The 26,996-nt window shown below is 52.2% G+C and overlaps 2 protein-coding genes across 4 annotated transcripts; one reads left to right on the plus strand and one right to left on the minus strand.

Moving 5' to 3' along the window:
• Positions 1–306: 306 nt before the first annotated feature.
• LOC147238113 (BRD4-interacting chromatin-remodeling complex-associated protein) lies at positions 307–12,369 on the plus strand. The gene is made up of 13 exons (XM_086162759.1): positions 307–409; positions 2,387–2,432; positions 2,963–3,005; positions 3,167–3,232; positions 3,387–4,892; positions 5,534–5,791; positions 6,199–6,610; positions 6,706–6,854; positions 7,369–7,427; positions 7,892–8,040; positions 9,429–9,523; positions 9,963–10,065; positions 11,372–12,369. The coding sequence occupies exons 2-13, from the start codon at positions 2,392–2,394 to the stop codon at positions 11,995–11,997; spliced, it is 3,507 nt and encodes a 1,168-aa protein (XP_086018885.1). The 5' UTR covers positions 307–409; positions 2,387–2,391; the 3' UTR covers positions 11,998–12,369.
• A 2,943-nt stretch (positions 12,370–15,312) lies between these two features.
• exd2 (exonuclease 3'-5' domain containing 2) lies at positions 15,313–26,460 on the minus strand. 3 transcript variants are annotated; one of them, XM_086159207.1, is made up of 10 exons: positions 25,901–26,460; positions 24,620–24,690; positions 24,141–24,542; positions 23,422–23,672; positions 23,207–23,333; positions 22,779–23,101; positions 21,378–21,484; positions 20,929–21,064; positions 17,193–17,561; positions 15,313–16,516 (listed from the first exon to the last, which is right to left on the minus strand). In XM_086159207.1, exons 3-10 carry the CDS (start codon positions 24,510–24,512, stop codon positions 16,300–16,302), a joined length of 1,902 nt encoding a protein of 633 aa, XP_086015333.1. In that variant the 5' UTR covers positions 24,513–24,542; positions 24,620–24,690; positions 25,901–26,460; the 3' UTR covers positions 15,313–16,299. The 3 variants fall into 3 exon arrangements, with proteins under 3 accessions (XP_086015333.1, XP_086015325.1, XP_086015315.1); XM_086159199.1 differs by having other exon boundaries at positions 24,126–24,542; XM_086159189.1 differs by having other exon boundaries at positions 16,356–16,800.
• Positions 26,461–26,996: the final 536 nt, after the last annotated feature.

Consider the following 26,996-nt stretch of genomic DNA (forward strand, 5'->3'; position numbering starts at 1 on the left):
CTCTTCATCTTCCTCCTCCTGTCCATCCCATCAGAAGATGACGCCCTCAGAAGTGTGTGTCCCCGCCGGAGGAGGGGGTGAAGGAAGCGTTCTGGCACCTGCCGGCTCCCGCTTTGGCCGCCGGTAACCCGGCGTGACCCGGCGTGACCCGGCGGGTTACCAGGTGTGTCGGCGCTTCCCCCTCCGCCCTTCTCAACCCTCCGGTGCTTCTCGTCCTTGTCATCCCTCCGTCCAGGCTCTCCATCGGCCCGGCGGCGATGGCCCGGCGGACGGGACCGACCGCCTCCGTCCCGCCGACTCCCGGCGCCGCTCCCCCCTGCGCCGCCGCCGCACGCTGAAGCCACGCCACGGCTTCCCATGAGGCCAGAACTCAGCCGGACCGCTCTGCATGGGGCCTCTCACCCGTGAGGTAGGCCAGGCGTCCCACCAGAACCGTCTTTACGGGTTTGTTCCCGCGTTAAGTTGGAAGCGCAGTAGATGCCCTCAGCTCTTATTTTGAAGCCTCAACAGAGAGTGCACGTGCGCTAGGTGGGGCCGCTGGGCAGGCGGGAAAAAGAAGGGAACGTTACCAGAGACAAACTGGAGTCTCTGGGATTGTTATTTTGTAGTTGCACACAGTGCAGGCTGCACAGTCACACTCTCAGACATACAACACACACACACACACACACACACACACACACACACACACACACACCTCCAAGCTGTGTGTACCTCCTAACCAGGAGCTGCATGAACTGACTTAAATGAACAAAACAACAAAAAATGAACGGACTGATCGCTCCCCCTTTCACACATCATGTAGATCACGCAGATCCATAATACTACTCAGGCGTCCTTTCCAGAGACGGTCCAAGCATCCATATTTACCGCCTCATCCCACACTCAGGGTGAAGCAAAGCCTCTCCCACATCAGGACCCCCTGGACCACCTGAAGAGCCAACCATTCACAGGTTCCCAATGAACCTGCTTGACCGACAGAAAAGCTCCAAAGGAACACGGGTCGGTTCCAGTGCTAACCACTGCGCCGCTAACCTGAGCGCTAACAGACTTGGCCGCTAACCCCGGCGCCATCCACTGCGCCGCCGTGCCGACATCCAACCTTTGACCCTCGTTCATGCGTCATGTAGACGGGCTTCACTTTGTCATCAGATAGAGACACAAGCGTTCACACATCAGATAGAAACACACAACTGAACACTCATTCACTCATCTGAGCTAATTAGCATCTCCGTCAGACCTCATGCAGGTTTTTGGAGGACACGAGAGAAGCGGAGGAAACACCGGGAACATTCAGACATACAAACATACAGACCTACAAACATACAGACCTATAAACACACAAACATACAAACATACAGACATACAGACATACAAACATACAAACATACAGACCTACAAACATACAAACATACAAACATACAAATATACAAACATACAGACATACAAACATACAAACATACAAACATACAAACATACAGACATACAAACATACAAACATACAAACATACAAACATACAGACATACAAACATACAAACATACAAACATACAGACATACAAACATACAAACATACAAACTCCACCCAGGGACCTTGTGTTGTTGTGACACTTGCAGCTAACAGTCAGTTTGTGTCGATTTCAGCTTTAACATGTTGTTGTGTTGTCAGATGAAATCAGGACACAGTTGTTGTGTGTGTGTGTGTGTGTGTGTGTGTGTGTGTGTGTGTGTGTGTGTTAGCTGAGATGACAAATGATGTCCAGCAATCCTGACATTGGAATGATCCTGATTTTTCCAGCACAGCGAGAACAGGAAATATTTTTTACCCTTAAACTTGATGTTTTCTATTGAAAGTTCCCCAAAATATGATCCCCTTTAAATCCCTGAAAGTTCACTTGAGATTCATCTTGGAAACAACAAGAGTTCACAGCTGTTCCTGAAATACCTGGAAGTCCTTGAGCTGCAGGTCTCCTCATTTTTCAGTGAGGCAGGATTTGTCATTTCACCGTCGGTGCAGCTTTTTATCCATTCACTTCCTGTTTTGGGCGCCGTTTCTTCATGATCGTCATCTGTTCGTCGTCGTCGGCGCAGTGACGCAGTGACGCTGTGACGCTGCGATGTTGGATCACAGCGTCACAGCGGCTATGACATCACATCCACATACCGGCCCTCCTCCGCCGGTCCGTTGGTTTCCGTCCCGCTCGTCCGGCGTCCCAAGTAAAAGTTGAGCAAGGATTAATGGAGCTCAGAGAAATCGACCAATCAAGCTAATATTGTTTAAAATATGGAAGTGATAAGATGATTATAGGTCGGATCTTACTTGTGATGACCTTTGACCTCCCTGAAAGTCACACCTCTGACTGCGTCTCGTTTCCCGCTTCTCTCAGTTGACATGGAGGATGAAGATGGGACGTGTCTTCTTGATGTTTTGTGGTGAGTCGCCGGACAGACGCCGCTGCCGCCGCCGCCGCCGGAGCTGTGGAACTTAGCGACAGCTAAGGATATCAATTGATAAGATGTCGGATGTCAGGGGGACGTTTGATTTTATTGTGAAAAAGCAGGTTTGGTTTAATATTTGACAGTCTATCAGTTTTTACATGAAATATTTTAGTTGAGATATTTATTTTTCCTGGCAGACGTGCATATTTCCGTCATCCTACCCCATGACTTGACACAGTGTCACAAATTTACATTTTTGTGCAGTTTAAAAACATGTAGTTATTGTACTGTTGGCCAAAACCAACACAAACAAAGTATAAACCGCAAAGCTGTTGAACATAATACACAATATCTGGACAGCATTTTTCAACCAGATGTCGTTAAAGGTAGTTGTGTTTTTCTTTCGCCGGCGTGAAAGAAGGGAAAGGTGACGTGTCCGGCTTTGCCAATTAAAAAGAAAAAAGGTGAAATGTTTGTTTTTCCTTCGCCGTCTGACCGTTCCGTCCCGGCTTGTGTCTCGGCAGCGACCCCCAGGCCCTGAACGACTTCCTTCACGGGACCAATGAGGTAAAACCGAGCCCCGGATAGAAAGCGACGGGAGACAATTCCGGGGTTTTTCGGGCGGAAAAAAAAGATGGCGGCGGGGGGGGGGGGGGGCGCAATGTGATACGCCGCCCTGCCTTTCTCACCGCCGCTAACCTAGAAATGGGCCGCTTTCCTCCCTCCAGCTGCAGACGGAAGACCTGCTCATTAACTCGTCCTCCGGGGAGCCCTCCCTCTTCACCGACACCCCGGTGAGTCACAACAATCGAGGCGACACCTTCCCCGGGAGGAGCTCGCCGCACCCCCTCCCTCCCCTGCTTCCCGTCGACTCCCGCTAATCATCTCCCCTCCTTTTTTTCGCTCCGTCCCGCCGCCGTCGGCGTCTCCCTCTTTGTCTGCGACCAGAGTCCCGTCTCTCTGCTGGGAGATGGCAGGGATTTGCCCGACTCGCCTCCGCCGGGCTGCGTGGATCTTTCCTTCCTGGAGGAGGCGCTCATGTCGTCGCCGGAGGGCGGGGGGGACCCGCAGGCGGGGCGGGGGGACCCCGAGGCCGGAGGCCGGCAAAAGAAGGCCGACGTGGAGGAAACGGAGGCGGCGGCGTGCGACATCCTGCAGCAGAGCCTGCAGGAGGCCGACATCACGGAGCAGACCATGGCCCTGGAGGCGGGTCTGGCCGCCCCCGCCGACGGCCTGTCCCTCTACTCGCCAGCCCCCCTCCTCTCGCCGCCGGCTTTCGTCCCCAAGTCTGTGACGCTGCCCGTGACCCCCGTGTTGCCCAGAGACTCCCAGGCGGCGGTGGAGCCCCCGCAGCCCTCGCTCCTGGCGGTGGGCCCCGGATGCCCCTCTCTGAAACCCGCCGCGCCCCCTCAGCTGATGGGCCTCCTGCCCGGAAACGTGTTCCCGACTCCTTCCGCCGAGGCCTCCTTCTCCCTGAGTCCCGTCCGGGGCTCGGGGATGATCATCCATAAAGCCGTGCCCGCCGTCGCCGCCCGCCCTCTCATCACGCCGGCGCTGACGGCGGCGGCGCCGGGTATCGTCCTGCAGCGCGCCCCCCTCCCCATCCAGCCCAAGCCGCCCATCAGCATCCAGCCCAGGCTGGTCCAAATAAGCCCGAAGCCGTCCGCCCAGAAACCGGCACAGGGTCTGGCGTTCGTACCCAGATCCGCCTCGCCCAATATCCTGCTGTCCCAGCCCGCCGTCCAGAAGTCGGGCGCCGCGCCCCCCCCGCCGCCCCAGCTCTCCAAGCCGCTCAGCCTGCAGCTGCTCAACCAGGGCGCCTCCTTCGTGCTGCAGCCTCAGGGACTCTTTCAAGGCCAAAACCAGTTCCTTCTCTCGGGCCAGTCCCCCGTCGCCATCTCCCAGCCCGCCGCCGCCGCCGCCGCCCGGCCGCTGCTGACCCCGGGTCCCCGGGGCGGCCCCGTCCACGGCGCGGCGCCCCCGGCCGGCCCGCTCGTGGACGGCCCTCAGATCCTGACCGTACCCCAAAGGCAGCTGAACTTCGGACCCGTCTTCGCCGCCCCGGCGGGGCAGCTCGCTCTCCACCAGGCCGCCGTGCTTTCCGGACCTTTGCAGCTGCAGCCGGCGTCCCCCGCTGTCTTCCAGATGCCGGCGCCGCTGGCGGGGAGCTACCCGCCGGCGGCGCAGGGGCGGCCGGCCGCCCTGGTGCACGGCCCGGCTCTGGGCAACCACATCACGCTGATCAACAGCTCGGCGATGCTCCCCTCCGACCTCGCCTCCATCTCCATCGTGAACGGCCCCTCTGTGGTCCAGCGGCTGCCTTTCGCCGCCGCCGCCGCCGCGCCGCCGGAGGTGCAGCCGAGCCTCCGGCCGGCCTCGGTGGTGCTGCTGCCGGACAGGAGCGCGCCGGACGAACCCAACCGATCGGAGGACGCCTTCCAGCAACTGACGCAGGTGAAGCGCCGTCGCGAGGTCGTCCGTCGTCATGTCGGGTCCGACGCGAGTTTTATGTGCAAATTCCAATTGATCTCTGTATCCATGGCAACCGTGGTTTCCAGGGAAACAAAATTTGCTCTTTGTTAAAAAAAAAAAAACCTAGCAGTGTTAGAAAAATCATACCACTTCTATTTTAATGATAAGGCAAATGAAAGTTTTTTATTTATTTATTTTATTTTTAATATTTTTCAAACCTAATGCAAGTGCAGAAAGTGCAGCGCTTCTGTTGATTTACTTTCTAAGATTAGTATCGTATATCTGTACAATTCACAGAAAAATATATTTTTTTATCGGTATCTCTTTTTCTTATCAATATCCTTTTTTGTTCATTGAATATAAAACAAACCTCCATTTGGAGGTATTATTTTTAGTAACACGAAAAATTTTAATAATATTAAACTATAAATAGCCCGAGCACCTGGAGCGTCTAGGATGGGATTTCTTTGTTGTTGTTTTGCCAAATTGCGTGACATACATTTTCTTTCCCAATCCTTCTGTTTTTCACATTTTCCACAAAGCGGCTGCTTCTCCGCCCACTCACAGTGAAACCCCCCCCAACATGTTTTTAAAACTCGCTGTAATGTTTTTCTTTCCTGCAGCGCTACGCTCAGATTCTCCAGCCGGTCTCGGTCCAGCGCGCCCCTGCGGGGCTGCTGCCCTCCACCTCCTCCACCTCTTCTTCCTCCTCTTCTTCCTCCCCGCCGGCCGTCGCCATCCTACAGCGACCCCCGACCCCGACCCCGACCCCCGACCCCGCAGACGCCGGGATGCCGAAACTCCTTTTGCCCCAGATGGCGGAGGAGGAGGCCATGAGCGCCATCAGCCACAACCCAGCCTTTATGCAACACCTGCAACAGGTGAGGGGAAACGGTGTTCTTCGATTGGTCCAGTCTGGCGGTTTAACGTAAAGCTGGGAAAGATTCACCACTTTACCGGTGAGTTCACTTCATTTGACCCTGAGGGGAAAAGTCACCCTGATGGAAAGCAGGTTCAGGAAAAGAGAGGCAGGACTCGGTTCCATCAATGTCAATGCATAATCAGAGAAAATCAAACAGCAAAAACAGAGAATATAAAGGAGATTAAAAGTTACTAATTGGTCGGCCGACACCGTTTTACTGTCATTACAGAGTAATTATGCTTCCCCTTCCGACGAGGTCGGGAAAATCCGGGAGAAAATCCGGAGATTTCCATATAATCTGGGGATTCAGATCATCAGATTATCCACAGGATCTAACTGTCCACTTCCTGTCGCGTTTGTCCGCAGGAAGCACTTAGTTCCCCGCTCTCGTCCCATTTGCTAGCGGGGGCGCCGCCGCCGCTGCCGACAGAGTCTTTGGCTTCCCCGCCGGCCGGCGGTGGCGGCGAGGCGCAGCACGTCGAGGACTCTCCTCTTCCCTCGGACGGCGAGGAGCCTCGGCCGCTCGGCTCCTCGCCGTCCGATCAGGACGCCGCCTCGTCGCCTCCCGAGGTCTCGGCCCGCCCGCCTCACGCCGAGCCCCAAGTCCGGTTTGTTGAAGAGCTCCCGGCCCCCGTGTTCCGCCGGCGGCCGCCGCCTCTAGACTCCGCCTTTCCCGGCGGGGCCGACTCCTCGGCTCCCCGGTCCTCGTCCTCGACGCCTCGGCCGCAGCCGGAACCCTCGGCCGGCGGCGGCGGCGTCCGTCGGCTCACAGTCAACGGTCAGTTTGTTTCCACCCGACCTCCCGTTTCTCCGTTTCTCCCGAGTCACCTGCCCGGGCGCCGCCTGACCTCCTCCGTCCCGTCCCTTTTTCAGAGCCGACGGCGTCCTCGGCCCCGGAGAGTCGGACGCCCGCTCTCGACGTCGGCCCCCCCTCGCCCGCGGCCCGGACGCAGCCGGTCCACGGAAACCCGGCGCCGAGGGAGCGCGGCCGAGCCGAGGCCGGCCGGCCGGCGCCGAGCGAGGTGAGAGACGCCGCGGCGCCGAGTTTCCCGTTCGTGACGAGATTCTCCGACCCGCGTTCTCTCTGCTCCCCTGGGGGAGCCGGGGCAGGAGGCAGAAATAGGTGACCTGAATTACATCAACTGGCGCCCTTTGCTTTGTCGAACGAGGTTCAAACGTCGACGTCGGGGATTTTTTTCAGGAAATTGTTACGATTCCTCCCTAAAATCTCATCGACAGGTAGAAACAGGGGGCCACGTAGGAACGGCGGTTCGGTTCTCCAATGTCACGACTGCATTGCACCTGGACTCACCTCGCAATTGACACGCCTCTAAATGTGTATGTGTGTGTGTGTGTGTGTGTGTGTGTGTGTGTGTGTGTGTGTGTGTGTGTTTGCAGGGAAAAGCAAAGCAAACTAATGCTAATCAACTGTAATGCAAACTGCCATTCAATCTCTCCTTTGCTCCACTCTGTGTGTGTGTGTGTGTGTGTGTGTGTGTGTGTGTGTGTGTGTGTGTGTGTGTGTGTGTGTTCCAGCTGGCAGGTCCGGAGCAGCAGAGCGAGGAGCGTCTCACACCAGCGGTGCGCAGACACAGGTAAGGGCCGCCATCCGGGACACGATGCATGTTTGGCCGTAGAGAGGACGGGGCGACGTGCACGGCTTGAGAACGAGCGGTCACGTGCACGCCTGTTGAAATTCAGGTCACATCTTGATGGTGATAAATTGATGGCTGATTTTTAGCGTGTCAATTTCAGGTGAGCGCAACGGCCGGCTTAATAAACATTAGTTGATGAATAATATAAGATTTTAATTTAAAACACCCGAGTTAATTATCTTGCTTCAATCAAACGGCTACTAAGATGGATTTTTTTCTCAAATAAACATTTTGTACTAAACATGTAACGCAACCCGTCTAAATGTGCGTCCGGGAGGTTGAGAACCGCCTTTTTGAACACGGAGTTAATGTGTGTGTGTGTGTGTGTGTGTGTGTGTGTGTGTGTGTGGAGGTTCTGCGTCACCGTCTTTACTCAGAATGAAAAGTGTGTTTCTGCCCCCCAGGTTCCAGCAGCGGCTGTGTTCGGACCGAGCCGCCGTCCAGAACCCGCTCACCGGCCCGGCCTTCCCCTCGCTGGGCGAGGCGGTCGGACGCCTGCTGCCGTATCACGCCTGCGCCGGAGAGACGCCCTCTCAGGAACACTGCCAGCTGGGTGAGGAGACACACGACGCTGAGAGATCTGCATCCTGTGGCTCCTCCTGACGCTGACCGTCTCTCGCTTCCTTTCCCCCATCCTTCTCTTCCTGCTTCCTTCCCTTCCTCCATCCTTCCTTTCCTTCCCTCCCTTCCTTTTTTCCACCCTTCCTTTCCTACCCTTCCTTTCCTGCTCCCTTCCCTTCCTCCACCCTTCCTTTCCTCCATCCTTCCCTTCCTACCCTTCCTTTCCTACCCTTCCTTTCCTCCATCCTTCCTTTCCTCCACCCTTCCCTTCCTCCATCCTTCCCTTCCTTTCCTCCATCCTTCCCTTCCTTTCCTCCACCCTTCCCTTCCTTTCCTCCACCCTTCCTTTCCTCCATCCTTCCCTTCCTTTCCTCCACCCTTCCCTTCCTTTCCTCCATCCTTCCCTTCCTTTCCTCCACCCTTCCCTTCCTTTCCTCCACCCTTCCTTTCCTCCATCCTTCCCTTCCTTTCCTCCATCCTTCCCTTCCTTTCCTCCACCCTTCCCTTCCTTTCCTCCACCCTTCCTTTCCTCCATCCTTCCCTTCCTTTCCTCCACCCTTCCCTTCCTTTCCTCCACCCTTCCTTTCCTCCATCCTTCCCTTCCTACCCTTCCTTTCCTACCCTTCCTTTCCTCCACCCTTCCTTTCCTCCATCCTTCCTTTCCTCCACCCTTCCCTTCCTCCATCCTTCCCTTCCTTTCCTCCATCCTTCCCTTCCTTTCCTCCATCCTTCCCTTCCTTTCCTCCACCCTTCCCTTCCTTTCCTCCACCCTTCCCTTCCTTTCCTCCATCCTTCCCTTCCTTTCCTCCACCCTTCCTTTCCTCCATCCTTCCCTTCCTTTCCTCCATCCTTCCCTTCCTCCACCCTTCCCTTCCTCCATCCTTCCTTTCCTCCATCCTTCCCTTCCTTTCCTCCACCCTTCCTTTCCTCCATCCTTCCCTTCCTTTCCTCCATCCTTCCCTTCCTTTCCTCCACCCTTCCTTTCCTCCATCCTTCCCTTCCTTTCCTCCATCCTTCCCTTCCTCCACCCTTCCCTTCCTCCATCCTTCCTTTCCTCCATCCTTCCCTTCCTTTCCTCCACCCTTCCTTTCCTCCATCCTTCCCTTCCTTTCCTCCATCCTTCCCTTCCTTTCCTCCACCCTTCCTTTCCTCCATCCTTCCTTTCCTCCACCCTTCCCTTCCTTTCCTCCATCCTTCCCTTCCTTTCCTCCACCCTTCCCTTCCTTTCCTCCACCCTTCCCTTCCTTTCCTCCATCCTTCCCTTCCTTTCCTCCACCCTTCCTTTCCTCCATCCTTCCCTTCCTTTCCTCCATCCTTCCCTTCCTTTCCTCCACCCTTCCTTTCCTCCGTCCTTCCTTCCTCCACCCTTCCCTCCCACAGTGGACCAGGAGTTTGACTCGGTGTCTGGGTTTTTGCTGAAACGCACCAAAGACATGGTGAACAAGTACAGGCAGCTGCTGGTCCAGGAGGCCCAGGTAGGAGCCCGTGGGCGGGGGGGCGGCGAGGCTCCACACCGCGGCCGATAGGCGTCCCTGTGTTGCCGTGGCGACGCATTTCGGTACACGACGGACTCGACGTCGGCGTCTCGACCGATTGACTGACGTCGCGCCTCGACAGCGAGCTCACGGCTCGGCGGCGCAGATACAGCAAAGTTTTCGGGTCAAAGACCGACACCTTATTGATCGATCCGATTTTATATTGGTCGATATTTTATATTTATCGATAGACCGGCGTTCAGGCAGATGATGAAACTGCCTTGATAACCATATGGCTCTATTTTTCTTTCCTTTGAAAACAAATCTCTTCCTCACGGCCGTAAATCCAGACTCTGACATGCTGTGTGTGTGTGTGTGTGTGTGTGTGTGTGTGTGTGTGTGTGTGTTTCCTGACCGAAACGTGAACTTGTCTCCACAGCAGGAGAGCCCATCGGCAGAAATGGTGATGCTGGAGCGTCTCTTCCTCCAGGCGGAGCGATACGCCTTGGCGGAGGACAGGCGGCGAGCACGCCGGGACCCAGGTCAGCATCTGTGTGTGTGTGTGTGTGTGTGTGTGTGTGTGTGTGTGTCAGATGAGTATCGTGAGGGGCCGTAGAGAAACAAAAGAGAGGAATTGAAGCTGATTTTTTTCTACATTCACTGTAAAAGAAGAAGAAAAAATGTCAAATGAAGCACCGGAAGCCCGTTCCAGGTCCCGGATTAAAATCCCGGATTATTGCAGATGAATGTATTTTCCCCTCTGAGAGGAAGAGCCTGGAAAAGGCTAGAAAGGGGAAATATTCCCTTGGTTACTTACGAGTAATCCCGAATCTTAAAATTCCAAATTCCAAGGGATGAATCCAGACGTCAATCGCTAAAAAAAAGGTTGTATTTTGGATGAAAATGTATATTTTAGTAAATCCAGATTTGAGAGTAACTGGCAACAATCCAGTTCATGTCAAACTACCAAACCTCCTTCCAGTCCGCTCAGAATTTATTTATCTGGCGCCAAATCGAAACACATTTGTCTCAGAAGGACAAAGAGCTGCGGATCGAGGAGGCTGTGACGGCGGATGAGTGGCGACGGGATGATGGAGGTCGTCGCTGGCCTTCAGCCTCCAGGAGCCGGAGCTTTTCTAAAACCTCTTCAAGAGGCCACCAAGATGTCACCGTCCTATTGGTCAATATTTCTACCAGCTACTTAAAAACAATAACAAAATCTCAATTCATATCACATCGTAAAAGCCTTTTCACTCGTAGGCGGCCATTGTTGTTGACGTCCGGCTGTCGGGAGGTCGGTTTTAACCTTCGGCGAAAAAAAACCTCCTCTGTGGGACTTTTCCAATCTGAACCCGAGCGAGGAGCAGAACGCCCGGCAGCAAAGTCAAAACCGGCTTCAAAATCAGGAAGCGTCTCCTGCCCGTGGCGTTTCTTCCAGCCGCCTTCAATCGTTCAGCGCGCGTTTAAAACTAGCGGCTTAACTCGAAAAAACGCCTGAAACGAGAAGCGTCGAGAACACGGAACGCGGCGGCGGATCCCGAGGACGTCGCGTGCGTCCACAAGCATTTTCCCACACCTGTCTCCGCCTCTCGGCCCTTGGGAAGCGGCGTAGCTTAGCATCAGTCCCTTTGCTTCCCTTGGACTGGAAATGGCAGCATTAGCATTTACACTGAAGTACCGCCAGCACCAGGAACCAACGGCGGAAAGCCGAAGATTACGCCAACAACCTCTATTTCAAAGAAATCGGGATTCTTCCCCCCCGATCGACCACAAGTATCCTGGATCACAGCGAGGTGTTTCTTTACGTTCCAGATGTTGATCCCTATCGGTTATTCTTCCCGATCCCAGAGTCCTTCATGATGACCTTGGCCACATCAGCGTCTTCCCCGCCGGGCGCCGGCGCCGGCGGCAGCCCCTCCCCTCCCCCCGCCTGGTCCCGGCTGTCCGACCGGCCTCCGGGGCTCAAGACGTACCGGTCCAGCTCCAGGGGGGCCCTCAGGCTGACCATCAAGCAGGAGTCGGGCTCCCGCAAGGTGGTCCGGAACTCGGCCTGCGACCCGGGCCTGAAGCGGGACCGCGCGGGTCAGCTGTCCAACGGGGGCGGAGCCTGCGAGGAGGTCGCCCACGGGGCCGCGCCGCCCGGAGCCCCGCAGGCCGGGTTCCTCTCCAAATCCGCCGATCCCCGCTCTACACCGGCGTCACGCTCCGCCCGCCTGGAGTCGCCCCCCCGGGACGCCGGCGCCCCCAAACTGAAATACTTCAGGGCTGATCCGGAGCAGCGCTTCAGCCGCCCGCCGCCGCCGGCGCCGCCGGCCCTCCAGGAGGAAAGCGTCCTCAGCGAGCATCTGCAGAGCGCCATCGACAGCATCCTGGAGCTGCAGCGCCTGCAGGGCCCCGCCGCCGCCGCCGCCGCCGCCCCGCCGGGGCCCCCCCTGGACCAGGCCGTCGCCGGCATCCTGGAGGGACACCTGTGAGGACGGGAGGCCGCGGGGAGCAAAGGCAACGCAAAGAGGAACACGGATAGACGGATAGATGTTAGAGCCTTCGTTTCGCTGTGAGTTTGTGCAAAAACAAAAGAAAAAAATGGAAAGTATTTGAATAGGAGTTCTATTGTTTCAGTGGTAGTCGACTCACCCCAGGTTTACCACACTGTTATAATCTTCATCAGCATATAGTATATAAGTAATAGTGAGGAAAAACGTGGATTAGACTGAGATTATTCAATAGTTTTTTATAAGATTTCTTTCCGAAATGTGAATTTTCCTTTTGCATAGTGCCAAGCTTCCAGGGTATTTATTTATTTTGATAACCCGTGCCAAGCGTGTTGTACGGACCGGTTGCGTCAAGAAAAGCAGTACTGTGGGTGGGGTGGGGGGGGGGGTTACAAGTGTGTGTGTGTGTGTGTGTGTGTGTGTGTGTGTGTGTGTGTGTGTGTGTGTATCGAGATCGAAGGGGGAAAAGGAGAAAGAAAAGAAACCCGACTGTCTCTCACCCTCATCTTTGCTTCTGAAAACTCCAAAGAATTTGTGCTACATCCCTGAAAACACCAGCAAACATCCGTGTGTGTGTGTGTTCCGCAGTGTGCGTGTGTGTGTGTGTGTTTTTGTTTTTTTTTTTTAATTACTCCCGTAACACCCGGAGCCCAGTTGATTGTCACACCGAGGTCCGAACACATGGGTTTCCACATATTGTGCGTCTTGACATAAGCAATAATGTGTGTGTGTGTGTGTGTGTGTGTGTGTGTGTGTGTGTGTAGGGCCGCAGTGGATGTGCAGTGAGACGGGCGCTGAGTTCCTTTGGCTTCAAGGGACAAGTTTAGATTTTTTATTTTCACTTTCCTTCCATGTTTTAGATCTGGAATTAAGAATTACTGCAAAATTAGTGGAAAGAAAATGACACACGCACACACACACACACACACACACACACACACACACACACACACACACACACACACATACACCTGCTCCTCGCATATAGATGTGAGCAGGTCGTAGGCGTGCACGTGCGGTGGCAGGAGGCGGGGTTTGACCTGTCAATCACGGCCCCAGAGCCGTCCAACCCTTCACCTTCTCATCGGCAGCGCCGGTCAGTTCCGTCTGTTTTTGGTTCTGCGAGATGGACGACGTAGAACCCAGGCAGGGGAACATGGAGACCCCCTGAACGTTCTGCCCGTCGGGGCGTCCGACCGCCCCGACCTACGTTACCGAAAAACCCCGTAAAGGAGGGTCTGGACTTTTCAGCGGCGTTAAAGCCGGAGTCCCGACGTTTCCCCCGATCCGGACCGGAGGCTCCGACACCCAAACCCAACCGGCCGTTGGAACGTTGGTCGTCCAACCCTGACCTCTCCATCCTCTCCATCCTCTCCATCCTCTCCATCCTCTGCATCCTCTCCATCCTCACCGCCCTCTCCGCCCTCCTCTTGCCTTCCCGCCTAGCGGTTCGGACTTTGGCAGCTCTGACACGTCCTCGTGCCCAAAATCCTCCGCCTTCTTTATCTCTACCTCCCTGGATTCTCGTCGGCTCTCCGCTCTCGCCACAGATCACCGTGACTTTTATCAATAATGTCAGTTTAACTTCACTCCGATGGATATCGGTCAGACGGGCTCCAAACCGGACCGCTTTCCGTTATTTTCGCCAGAATTACCCTTTAAAGCATTTGGGAACACGTTCAACTCCCGGGTCGCGCCGGCTTCTCCGCATCATCGAACCTTTGACCAAAAAAAAAACCACGAAGGCTTTCCTTCAGAGGTTGAGTTCTTCTTTTATTCACGTTCTTTTATGCCCGCCTTTTTCCCGCTGATTATTTTACGGCTTTTGTTTGCGTCGTTTGTTCACCTGACAATCTTTATCGGCCCGTTATAACGAGAGCCTTCGTCTGGATCGCCCTCCAAGTCCCTCCTTGGGAGACGAAAGTCAACGAAAATGACAAATGTGAGGAGACGCTCCAAATAAATTTCCGGGACTGGACGATTCGAAAAATATTTAGAATTTTGCCTTACGAATGATCGAACCTTTAAAAAACTCTGAGAATGGGAGCGACGTCAGCGCGACGATTCGACAGATCTTAAATGTAAGGCGTGACGTCCCGCCGTCCTCTGGAGACAAAACCAGAATCAAACGGGCCTTTTATTTCCACACATCTCAAGATGTCTGTTTTTTTCTTGCGTAGCCTTTTGTTGTTTAAACAAAAAGGAGTTTGGATAATATGCAGTATTTAAGTTTTGAAGCCTCCTGCAAACATGGGCGGACACACACACACACACACACACACACACACACACACACACACACACACACACACACACACACACACACACACACACACACACAAACACACAAACACACAAACACACACACACACACACACACACACACACAGTTGATAAAATATGGCTGATCGGGGGAAAACATTTTTAAAGGGAGTAAAATGTCTGTCCAGGTGTGTTTCTGCCCAAACAGAGGTTTCGCTGTAATGCAGTAATGATGTCAGAGTGATGTCACTTCCTGTCACCACTCCGCTTCCTGGGGGGGGTTCAAGGAAGTAGCCTCATGTGCCATTTTTATGTTGCAAATGTCTGCAGTGTCCAACACTGACCCTTAGAGACGCTTCATCTGCATGTTGAGCCATTTGTTTACAGTTTTTGCTGTTTTGGGGGAGGGGTATTTATTTGTACAAAAAGAAAGGAACAAAAACAAAAAGTGTTTTTATTTTTTTTTTTTTCCTGACTTAACTGTGAAACCATGGGGGGCTCATGACTCCACGCAAATTCAACTTTAAAAAAATATTTGACTGATAAGATTGTTCTGATGCCAAAATCTAGAGGCCTTAATTCAGCAAGACTAGATTGTAGAAAAAAAAAAGAAAAAAAGAAAAAAAAAAAGGTATTCCTGACAAAAAGTCCGACGAAAGACTCCTTTGACCTGAAACGTCCGATTCATATATGTCAAGAAAAACGCTTTTCTACTCCTTTTTACAGACTATTTATGAAACTGTGATTTTGTAAGAAATAAAATTCAAAACAATGTTTAAAACAGCAACTCTGGTCTACTCCTTCAGTTCTCTGCCCAAAACACAACCCAAGTGTCTTATCACACATTTAAAGCAGGTTTGCTAACAAAATGAAAAAAATATAATTAAATTTTTAAGAGAAGAAACTTTTGGTTCCTTGAAAACATGAAAAAAAATCCCCAAAGCAAGAACCGTCTTTCAAGCATCTCCGTCTCCGGACACACACACACTTTCCCCCCGGCTGTCCAAAGAACCCACGCGACAAATTTTACAAATACAACTTTTATTTATTTATTTTTTTCTTAATTTCATTCACAATTTAGGAAAACAAAAACCGCTTTGGGTTTTTTCAGAAAGCGGACGTTAATTTTAAAGTTCCGTGTGCAGAACATTTATCCCATTAAAGATGCACGTCTGCTTTGCAGAGGGGGCTGTTAAAGGGAATTCCATCGCTGTTTGTATTTTTTTTTTTTTTTGTTGTTGGCACCTTTACTTCTCTGTGCAGTTTGAGTTGTTAAATAACGACGTCGTAATGCGGAAACTGAGATTTGCTGCGCTGGGAGGGGAGGTGGGGAGGTGGGGGGGCTCCCGCCGGGTCCGGGGGGTTAAGAGGCACATTAGAACATGAGCCATGGAGGCGTCCCGCCTGGCGGGGGGGTGGGGGGGGTGGGGGAGTGTGTGTGTGTGTGTGTGGCAGCAGGGGTGGGAAACATCTGGGGTCTGTAGGATGGGGTGAAAGGAGCCAACGTTCCCGTGACGACCGGTAATCTCCACCAGAGGTGAGCGCTCGCTGAAGGCACCGCGAGGATCCAGCTCACCTATTTGCCCCCCCAGAATGAGGGGGGGAAAAAAAAAAAAAAAAAGGGGCAAAGACGAATCTATCGGCTTAAAACAGACAATATCCGGGGGGGCGGGAGGTGGTCGGGTCAGATTAAAACCACCCCGTCTCTGCAAAGGTCTTCCGAGACGCCCGTGAGCTGCCGACCCGCCAGAGTTCATTGGCTTCGGGCCGCGGCTTCCTCTAAAACCTGGTTTCATCTTCCATCTCTTTTCATAAATAAATGACGTCCTTCCCTCCGGGATATAAAACGACAGCGAGCGGCGTCGCTGCGGAGGTCCGTCTCCTCGGCGGGGAGTCGCCCCGCCGTACGGGAACCCGGCGCCCGACTCGCCGCGCCACGACACTTAGCACGGGACGTCCAGTGTGTTTTCCCGCACACTGGTCGGGCGCCGGCATCGGGACGCCGCGCCCGGGAGACGGTCGTCAGTTGAGCTTGATGGGCAGATCCTCGCCGTACTTGCGCAGGAACTTTTCGTGGTTGTGGTCGACGGACCAGAGCGGAGGCAGGTGCTGCGGCCGCATGGTGGACAGGAAGTGCTGCCTCCAGCGGCGCTCCAGGTCGATCAGGCCCCGCAGGCCCAGCTGGGCGTGGGCGCGCACCACCTTCAGCCCGTGGGGCACGAAGGCCTCGTTGAAGATCCTCCGGGGGGAGAAGAAGAAAACGGCGGGTTGGGCTTCGGCGAGGAAAACGCACGTATTCCAGAATCATTTGGTCGGACGTTCGTTTTCAATAAATCCATCCCGGTATTTCCGCGGCGGCACATTTTGCAGCGAGTCGGGCCGAACTCACGCGACACTTTCGTGCGTGTTCGGAGGATCTCGGTCATCCAGGTCCGTTCATTCTTGACAAAATCATCATCTTGAAACAACAGGACTTGATTTTGTTTGAAGGAAAGGGAACGGAAGAAGCCTCTCGCATGAGCGCTGAAACCGAATCAAGTCCGGTTACTTTGAGAAAAAGATTTTGACGAGTTTTAACGGAGATTTTGAGGCGAAACCTTAACGCGATATTCCAGTTCCGAGAAAGTCGACGGCGATCGCGATGGACCGAATCCGAACCGATCGGCGGCGTCTGAAACCTTCGATTTGAGAAATTAAAACCGAAATTTTTAACTGATAAATAAATTTGGTGAAAAGGAAGTCAAACAGGGAGTTCATGCATTTTCAGCGGGACGAAATCGACTATTATCAGCAGAAAAAGGGAATCCTCATCATCATCATCATCATCATCGCGTGAATTTGATCTCATAAAAATGGAAACCGGTTGAGTTTCTGCTGTTCTGTCGGAGGCGGCCGAGCGGAGCGGCGAGTCTCACCTGGTCTCCAAGCTGGCGGCCTGCTGCAGCGCCTCCTCCGTCAGCTCCTGCTCGTCCCGCAGCTCCAGGAAGCTCTTGATCAGCGCCCTGATCTCGGCCCTCCTGGACTCGGGCAGCCCCTCCCTGGCGGTGAGCAGGGCCCGCGCCGCAGACCGGACCCGCCGCCGGTCCGAGTCCTCCAGCAGCCGCACGCCGTCCTCGCAGCCCTGCGGCGCCACGAACTCCTCGGCCAGCTGCCGCTTGAGGAAGCCGTCGTGCACGTTGGAGGCGGCGTGGCAGCCGGTGCACAGCAGCAGGATGTCGTGGGAGTTGTGGTCCTTCATCTCGGTGGGGAAGTGTCGCCTGTACTCGTGCGGCACGATGTTCTTCCTGGGGAGGACGGACGTCGGTCAAACGAGGATGGTCTGAAACCCTTTTAATCTTTTCTTTTTAATCACGACCTTAAAATAAAAAAAGAAGCAGCTGCAAAGTCATCTATCACTTCGCGGTCAGCGGACTCAACATTAGCATTGATCATCAAACCTCACAGTTTTGTATTCTTTCACTCATTGTAATTGAAGACGTTCATTTTCAGCACTTTTTAGCTTGAGGTCAACAGTGTATTATCAATAGAAATGTTCCTCAGCTCCGGTCTTAGTTCACTTCGCTCCACACGGTTTGACGGTCTGGTCCTAAAAACCTTCAGAATAGGACAAGATACATACGGAAGATCTGCCTCTCCTCCCTTGCTTTCTGTATCGGACAATTAAAGTCTGACATTAAAAGTTGCAAGCAACAATGTTAAGAGTCTTCATAACCCCAATAAAAAAGGAAATATAGCAGCAGATGAAACAAGTGAACTGCCAGATCTGCGTTCCTACGAGAAACCCACCTATCAGACGTGAAGCACGAGAGATTCAAATGACGGAAAGGCGCCGCCATACTTGCACACAGGCGAAGATATTTCCCAAAAACTTTGTTGCATAAAGTCACAGCGTAAATACATTTTAGTGAAGGGATTGATCAACGGGGCCGAGGCGTCTTTAATAAATGTCGACGCGAGGATGAGCGTGGATTTCTGCAGACGCTGTTGAACACAGTGCCGTCTCACCGTGGATGGTGTGGAACACTGGTAGGTGTGTGATGTCCCGGTAAACCAGCCCTCCATCCAGGACGAGTAAAATGCTTCCGTACCAAACTCCGGAAACAGGATTTTACCTTTTATTCTAGTAGGCGTGCATCATATTCCAGGACAGATGATTGTTCCTCCAAAGGCAGATTTGTGTAAAATAACAGACATTGAGAAACTGCCCATCACTATTTCTGATCATCACCCAAATCATCCGCATGGGAAACAGGACAAAGAACTACAACTAAACAACGGAGGCTTAATCCATCTCTTCTTCGTGATAAAGAATTCATCTCGTTCATCAAAGAAGAATCTAGACACTAATACCTCGGCGGAACCAAACCCCTGACACTGGGATCGTGCCAAAGCATTTACAAGGGCCGAATTATGTCATTTGCAACTGCAAGGAAAAAAGAGAGAGAGGCCAAATAACCAGCACAGACAATCAAATAAAAGTTCCAACATAAACAATCTGCAACCATTAAGGTTACAAATGATTTAGATACAAGTTGTAGACAACTAGACATCTTACTGTTGGATAAAGCTGAGGGGAGCTTAAGGTTTACTAACCAAAAATATTCTGAATACAGAAACAGGGATAGCAAACTGTTAGCATTCAGACTGAGGAAGCAACAATCCTCCATCATGGGAAAGAAAATAAAGTCACAACTAAATATTGCCACAAAACCAAACAAAACTGGACAGGCCTTTGCAGGGTTTTACAAATCATTGTCTAAGAATGCAAACACGTGTAGTGCTGATGCAGAAAAGAATAAAACTAACTGAACCTCAACAGCCGAGGAGTTCGATCAGCACATTGAAGAAAGTTATTTCATCACTCAAGAACAACAAAAGTCCAGGTCCAGATGGATAATGAATTCAATGAATTTCATCAAACCTTTAAAAACCTGCTGTTCCTAAATCCATACAGATGAGCCTTAGACTCTAAAACCATGGCAACGAGTTGTAATTCAGAAGGAGGGTAAAGACCCAACTGAATGCCCGTCTTCTAGAATATAATTTCACTGATGCTCTACAAGTCTAAAATTTAGACTTAAAATTCAATGACCAAAAGACAGCAGGCAGAACTAGAGGTTGCAGAGATGAAGATGTTGAGGTTCTCTTTGGGAGTGACCAGGATGGAGAGGATCAGGAATGAGTCCATCAGAGGAACAGCACATGTTAGATGTTTTGGAGAGAAGGTCAGAGAAGGTTGGGTCATGTACAGAGGAGGGATAGAGAATATATTGGTAGACGGATGCTGGAATTGGAGCTGCCAGGCAAGAGGTCTGGAGGAAGACCAAAGAGAAGATTTATGGACGTCGTGAGAGAAGATATGAAGGTAGTTGGTGTGAGAGAGGAGGATCCAGAGAATAGGGTTAGATGGAGAAAGTGGACTCGCTGTGGTGACACCTGAAGGGAAAAGACCGAAGAAGAAGAAGAAGCTTAGACTTAAAATTCAGCCAGTTTATCAACTTCTTTCACACCATTGGACTTGGGAAGGCCTTCACCCTGAATTTAGATGGTGGTTTTAGAAAAAGGTCAGAGTATCAGAGTTCAGTCTCATCCTTCAGTCGAGGGGAATATTCAAATGTTTGTACTTTTTTAAGACCTTAAAACACTTGACAGCCTCAACCTTAACCTTGACACTTTATCTATTTTATTGTATTTCTTATTCTCCCTCCTTCCTACTATTATCTATTATTGTTATGTTTTGCTTGAAACTCTGGAAACTCTTATCTTATCAACCCATCAAAGACGACCATCTGAAAACATTTGAATTTTCTCTCCCAAAGACAGACGTTTATAGAGATCTAAAGTTCAGATCTTTCCTGACAACACACAAGGGGGGGGTTAAAATACTCACTCTCATTTAAATAATTCCTAATAGCCCCACAATCAATAGGGAAAAGAAAATAATCATTAAGCTATATAATATACTTTTATCTATGAATATACCCAACTCCCAACAGATGGAGTTATGAGACAGAGATGAACATGGACACACCAGCACCTGGGAAGAGCTTTGTATTGAGGCACGGCGGGCGACAAGTTCAAACTCCTGGAGGAAACTCAAGTGGAAAGTAATGACTAGGTGTTCCAGAAAACCAGAAATAATCGCTAAGATGGGGGAGACGCACCGCAGGTCTTGCGGGAGGAATTGGAGTAAAGATATTGCAAACCGCACACTTATATTTTGGCTTTGCACCAAACTAAGTGTATTTTGGAAGTTTTTGACGCCCTAAACACAGTCTTCAAACAGGACCTTCCACAAACCGCATGATTAGGAGCAACCCTTAACCGTGAAGACAGAAAGGATGACAAATACCTCCTAGCCATTTGCTCACAGCAGCATTAAAAGCTAAAACTATCATCCCCCTACTTAGAATCGAGGATCCAAAAAGTATGAGACGTTTATTGGACGGAGTCTTCATATTCATTTAGACTTCAGAAGCTTATCTTTACTAAACAATGGGCTCCTGATGTGTCTTCACTAATACAATGAGGTATAAAAAACAAAATGAAGAGTTCAAAACAAATGTTTCTAATAATCCTACTATTACTACCAGTAGTGCTGCATCTTAGTCTGCGAGGAAAAGCATTTTTCAGAATAAAAACTCCTCTGACCTGATGTAGGAATCCTCTTTGCCACAAACCACGCAGAGGTTTTCCTTGGCCGTCAGGTAGTAGTCCTGCTGCGAGTCGGGTCGGCCCGACGGCTCGAACAGGAGCCGGACCACGAAGGGATCCTCGCTCTGCAGTACTGACACACACACACACACACACACACACACACACACAATTACTTCTCTTGGCTTCATGAAAGCCTTCACAGCTTCGCTCTTCCATGTGTGGAGTGAAGAAGACGGATGGAGTGATGGATAAGGTTTGCGTCGTAAACACTGTGAGTTGTTCACTGACGTTCACTGCCGATCGACCGGCTTCAAATCACCGTGGAGTTCAACAACACCCAATTCCTGTGACGTGCAGGTGAGAGCAGGACTCGACGCCCACCGCGGCTTTTGGAGTTTGAAGGGGTTTGGATGTCTTGGTGCCACAACCCGTTATCTCCCTACCTCCTATTCCTTTGTCCAGGTACCACTGGGCCTTCTTCTTGTCACAGGTGCAGAGAGGCTGGCCGTCGGGAGCGTGGAGGAAGCAGTTATCGTACAGGGGAGACCTCCTGCGTGCAAACACACACACACACACACACACAGAGTGCGCGATGAAACACACTTGTCAGTCAGTCTCTTGGATATCGCCGCAGATATGAATTTATCCCGTACTAATCCCTGGTGGGGAAACTGGTTGTCTCATGGATGAAGATGAGCAGCAGGCTGCCAGGGGAGCCGCGAGGCTTCGTTGTCCTGCTCAAAAACACTTCAACACACTCGAATGTTTGGTTGACCTTATGCTCCCGACCTCATGCCGGGAGCATAAGACCTTATGTTCCCGGCAGAGAGCCGCGTTCCTCTAATACAAACCTACTAGCAGTACCTTCTGCTCGCTCTAAGCGATCTCAGGCAAAACTGTTCTCCGTTCTACTACCTCAGTGGTGGAACAAACTTCCGGAAGCAACAAGACGAGCATCATCTCTCTCAACCTTCAAGAAACAGGTGAAAACTTTTCTCTTTCAGGACTTTTTACTGCGCTGATGCCCCAGATCAGGTGAGGCAGCAAGTTAGGCTATGCAGTGTGTGTGTGTGTGTGTGTGTGTGTTTGTGTATGTCTTTGTCAAAAAAAAAAAACCAAACTCACTAACCCCAGCTTACTGTTCTGTATATTTCCTGTGCATCTTGTATTTGCAAGTGTATTTGCAGTCCCTATGTCCTCTAGTGTAAGTCGCTCTGGATAAAAGCGTCTGCCAAATGCAATGTAATGTAATGTAATGTAATGTAATGTAATGGTTGCAAAGACATTTTCTCTGCCTCCTGCACCACATCACTCCTGAATGCAGGTCATTTGGAGTTCCAAGGCCAAAGGTAACTAGACTGGTGTTTGTAAATACCCACCGGGGTATTACACGGAAAAACATCACAAGTTTTCCAGCGTTTATGATCATTGATTTGCCGTCACTTCTTTAAATAACTGCTCGGCTGTTTCTGCATCGGCGTCGTGGAAGGTAGAAACTGACTCCTCCGGTCTGCAGATGGATGGATGCACGGATGGATGGATGTTTAGATGTTAAGATGAGTGGACGGATGGATGAATGGATGGATGGATGGATGGGTGGATGGATGGATGGGTGGATGGATGAGTGGACGGATGGATGAATGGATGGATGGATGGGTGGATGGATGAGTGGACGGATGGATGGATGCATGGATGGATGGATGTTTAGATGTTAAGATGAGTGGATGGATGGATGGATGAATGGATGGATGGATGAATGGATGGATGGATGAATGGATGGATGGATGGGTGGATGGATGGGTGGATGGAGCTCCAGCTGCGGGTTGGTCGGCTCAGACACCCACCTGGTGGAGTAACCCACGCCCAAGGGCTTCCTCTTGTTGTTCCTCCGAGGGTCTGGGACTTGCTGGTCTCCAGACTCGGGGCTCTCGTACGAGGGCGGCTTGCGTGTCCTCCGCCACTTCTCCCGGTCGGCGGCCCTCGGGCCCTCGGGGTCCTCTCCGTCCGCTCGGCCCCTGAAAGGCACGTCCACCAGCCCCTGGCAGCGGGCGGCCAGCTCAGAGTACGAGCCCCCGCCGGGAAGGGCGGGGCCGGCTTCGGAGCCCAGGCCGAGGAGGTGGACGAAGAGGGCGATGGACACCTGGGCGTCCCTGGCAGCGTAGGTCACCTGAGGAGAGGGCGCGGGGTTACGTCGCTCGCCGGCACATCCAGCTCGGACTCGCCGAACCGGCGGCGGGACGTCCGATGAGGAAAATGATGAAAGTGTTCCCACCTGCTCAGGTGACAGCTCATCCGCCTCCCAGTCGCTGCACCGCAGCTCCACGGATTTGTCCAGGGATACGTCGAGCAGGTCGGCGGCGAGGGACTTCAGGCTCAGCCCGTTGCTTACGGCCGCTCGCCTGAAAACAACCGCAGACGTTTCCGAACGCCGTCCGACCACAACGCGCGCTAATAAACGCTCCGTTTCTCGGACGGCGAGGCGCCTACTTCTGCTGCAGAGCCAGGTACCGCAGGTCGACGGTGCACAACAGCGCCAGGCCGTGGTCCCGCGCCAGCCGCTTCCCGTCTTCGTAGCAGCCGACGCCCACCTTTAGCACGTGCGGGTCGCGGAGGACGTCCAGCAGGCTGCGCGGCAGCTGCCCGCTCCTGAAGGCCGGCAGCCTCACCAGCGCGCACAGCCCCGAGCACGAGGCCATCTGGACCAGCGAGACGGCCGACGCTCGCCCCTTCGCGCACACCTGGGATGCACAACGCAGCTCAGGCAAGACCGCGATCCGAGCGCCGCGCCGGGAGGAGAGGAAAATTCCACCCTGCCTACAATTAGCAAACCAGAGCTCTCACGCTCTTATTTTCGATTTTTATGAAGTTCGGGCGACGCGTTTCTAACTCAGGAAAAAGGCCCAGAATTGATTTTCCTTAAAAAGCAGCGTTTGACTCGGCCGATCTTCGACGTGTACGAATTTTCCAGACGTCGCAATTTACGCCTTTAAAATTTTCATGGAAGCTTCCTTGTCGTTTATTTACCAAATGCGATCCGTCAACAACCACAGCATTTATCGGTAAAATCGAGAGATCGGGTTTCTAATCTGAACTCTCTCTGAGCAGGAATCTAAAGGATGTCTGCCGGGATGACGGAGGGTGGCGCTTTCCTCTTCCAGGATAGATTTGAACCATGCAGATGCTTTTCTTACGCCTTTGGTCTTTACCCATTCACAGTCCAGTCCCAGGACGGGCAGCACTGACAGGTCCTCCTGCATCAGAGGCCACAGCTGCTGCCACTCCTCCTCTGAGCTCACCGTCTGCGTCTTGGCTCGCAGCAGCTGCTCACAGGACGGGATCTGGACCGAGGAGGCCGAGGTCTGACACTCCGCCGCCTTGAACTCCTTCTCGGCTCGGCGCGGCGGCCCGGCGCGCGTCCCGTCGCTCGCCACGCGTGCCGCTTCCACAGGTTCGGCCGCCGTCTGGACGGAGGGCAGCGTCCGCCTCTTGGTGCGGTACGCCCGCCATAGAAGCAGGCCTCCTAAGGTGGCCCCGAGGACCGTGGTTATGACGGCGGTCAAATGCCCCCGAGGAGACATCTTCAGGATCTTCAGCTGGAAGGTGCAAACCTGCAGCCCAAACACAGCTTCCATGTTTACGGGTTAATGTTCCGACTCGCTTCGGCGAGATCCGGGCGACGGTTTACCTCTCCTGTGTCAGCGAGCTGTCGTGCACAACCGGCCCTGGCTGGGTGAGGTGGAGGAGCGCTGCATTTCTCTGGAATAGACATTAAATCGCATTTACTGAACCAATCGAGGTGGGTTTATTCCACGCTAAAGCCCCAGATGGATCACCATCATTTGACACAAACTGCCTTTAGCTAGGAATCAGAATCGGGGTAAACTTTATTTAACCCCGAGGGGCAATCGGGGAAATCTGCAGGGCACATCGAAAGCACACGGGGTAAGAAGAAGAAAACAATCTGCCCCAAACGGATAAAGAAAGAATGACACAGAAATGAAAACTAAAGTCACAAAAAAGAATCGAACATCTCCGATAAATCCTCCAGCGCTCTCTCTTTCTTCAAATATGCATTCCTTCAAAAATAGGCCATGCAATTCTTCTACGGTAGCAGAAAGTGACACACTGATGTCGACGAGCGTGCAAATGCACTGATAGTTTAACACAAATGAGTCGTACACAATCTGATGATCCGGCCTGAAGACGGTGCTTCTTAAAAGTGCATGAAGATTATCTAAGAACACCTGGATGGAAACACCTTGTGACTGGAGGGATTGACAAGGATCAGGAGGTCAAAGGTTTAACCAGGAGGTCACACACACACACACACACACACACACACACACACACACACACACACACACACACACACACAACAAATCTGTGACACTAATTCTTTAGACACAGTTTATCAGTCCTAATTCTGCATAAGTCCTTAGGAATATACTGGAGACACGCTGGTTATCAACAGATAAACAACACAAACTTTGCTGTGAATAGCATTTGTCAGCAGTAAAGGGAAGGCAAAAAGAGTGATGTTATATCTGGAGTCAAAAAAGGCAGTAACTTTGCAAGGAAACCGGGACAAACACCGACGCCGCAGATCCGCCTTCAGCCCGACCGTCTTGTTTCCCGTTGCTACGGAGGAACCGCCGCCGTTAGCCGCGGCGTCTCCGCCGGGTGTCAAGTCCGCCTGCGCGCCGCTTTCGGTCCATTTTTAATCAAAACGCCGAGAACCGCGTCCGAACCGCTCCCGGCTCCAGTTTAGTGGCCCAAAACCCCGTCTGGCAGCCGGAGAGGCGGTCCGGTTCGCCCGTGTAGCCGCTAATGCTAGGCTAACGTGAACCCGCTTCCACGCAGCGGCTCCGCGCCGGGAACACTTTTTCCACGCTAAAGCGGCGGTTGTAAAATAAACACAGCCACGGCGTCGCGTTTTGGAGCCGGCGGGAAGACTTCGGAAACTTACCTTTACGGTTTCAAGCAACACATCGCCAGTATTTCACACATGTACATGTTTTTTTTTTTTTTCTTTTTTCCTGGGACAGAGTCTTCCGGCAGGTATTTATATCGGTGGTGCGGCACAGAAGCGATAAGGGTGAGCTAGCGCCCCCTAGCGGACGGGAGGAACAACACCACATTACATGACATTACATTACATTATATTCCAGTCATTCAGCAGACGCTTTTATCCAAAGTGACTTACAAAAATTGCAATTCAATAACCGAAGATCCAAAGCACCAGTAGTCGTTATTCAGAAGTCATCACTCTGCCAAATAGCCATCTCAAAACCATATACATACATGCATTCATTTCTTCGTTTTTTTTTTTTACCTCTTCACCAAGCACTACCCCACTAATTGCTTCGTGCAATTAGTGGGGTAGAGCTTGGTGAAGAGATACGTTTTCAGCTCAAGGCTGAAGATGGGCAGCGACCCCGCTGTTCTGACCTTTTGCGGGAGTTCGTTGAACCGCTGAGGAGCCGAGACCGAGAAGAACCGAGACCGGTTGGATCGGCGGCCGGGGGCTCTGAGTGACGGGGTGGACGGTCGCCCAGAGGTGGCGGTTCGGAGGGGACGGGTAGGGACGTGTGGCTGGACCATATCCTGGAGAGAAGACGGGGCCTTGAACTTGATGCGGGCGGCTACCGGGAGCCAGTGAAGGGACATAAGAAGGGGAGTGTGTGGGAGAACTTTGGACGGCGGAACACCAGGCGAGCTGCCGCTTTCTGAAGAAGCTCCAGAGGCCTGATGGTCACCGGAAGGAAGGCGTTGCAGTCGTCCGGACGTGAGACGACTAGAGCCCAGATGAGTAACAGCAACTCGGGGTTCGTTAGAATCCAAGCTTCAGTTGAATTGTAAGTGAAATGAAGCTGAACGTTGCAGACTTGCATGGTTTATCGTTTAAAAGAAAAGAACAAAATGCATGTGAGTTAACACATTATTGCTCTTCCTCAGATCCGACTCCTCCCGGCCTTACGGGAGGTGACGGGTCAGTCTGATGAACTCAAATATTTAGAATTTTCAGACCAACAACCTACTTTCATGGATTTTTTTAATTCACC

Source organism: Fistularia commersonii, chromosome 1 (genome assembly GCF_037954325.1).
Source record: "Fistularia commersonii isolate RoL2024-O1a breed Wild chromosome 1, RoL_Fcom_v1.0, whole genome shotgun sequence".
NCBI lineage: Eukaryota > Metazoa > Chordata > Actinopteri > Syngnathiformes > Fistulariidae > Fistularia > Fistularia commersonii.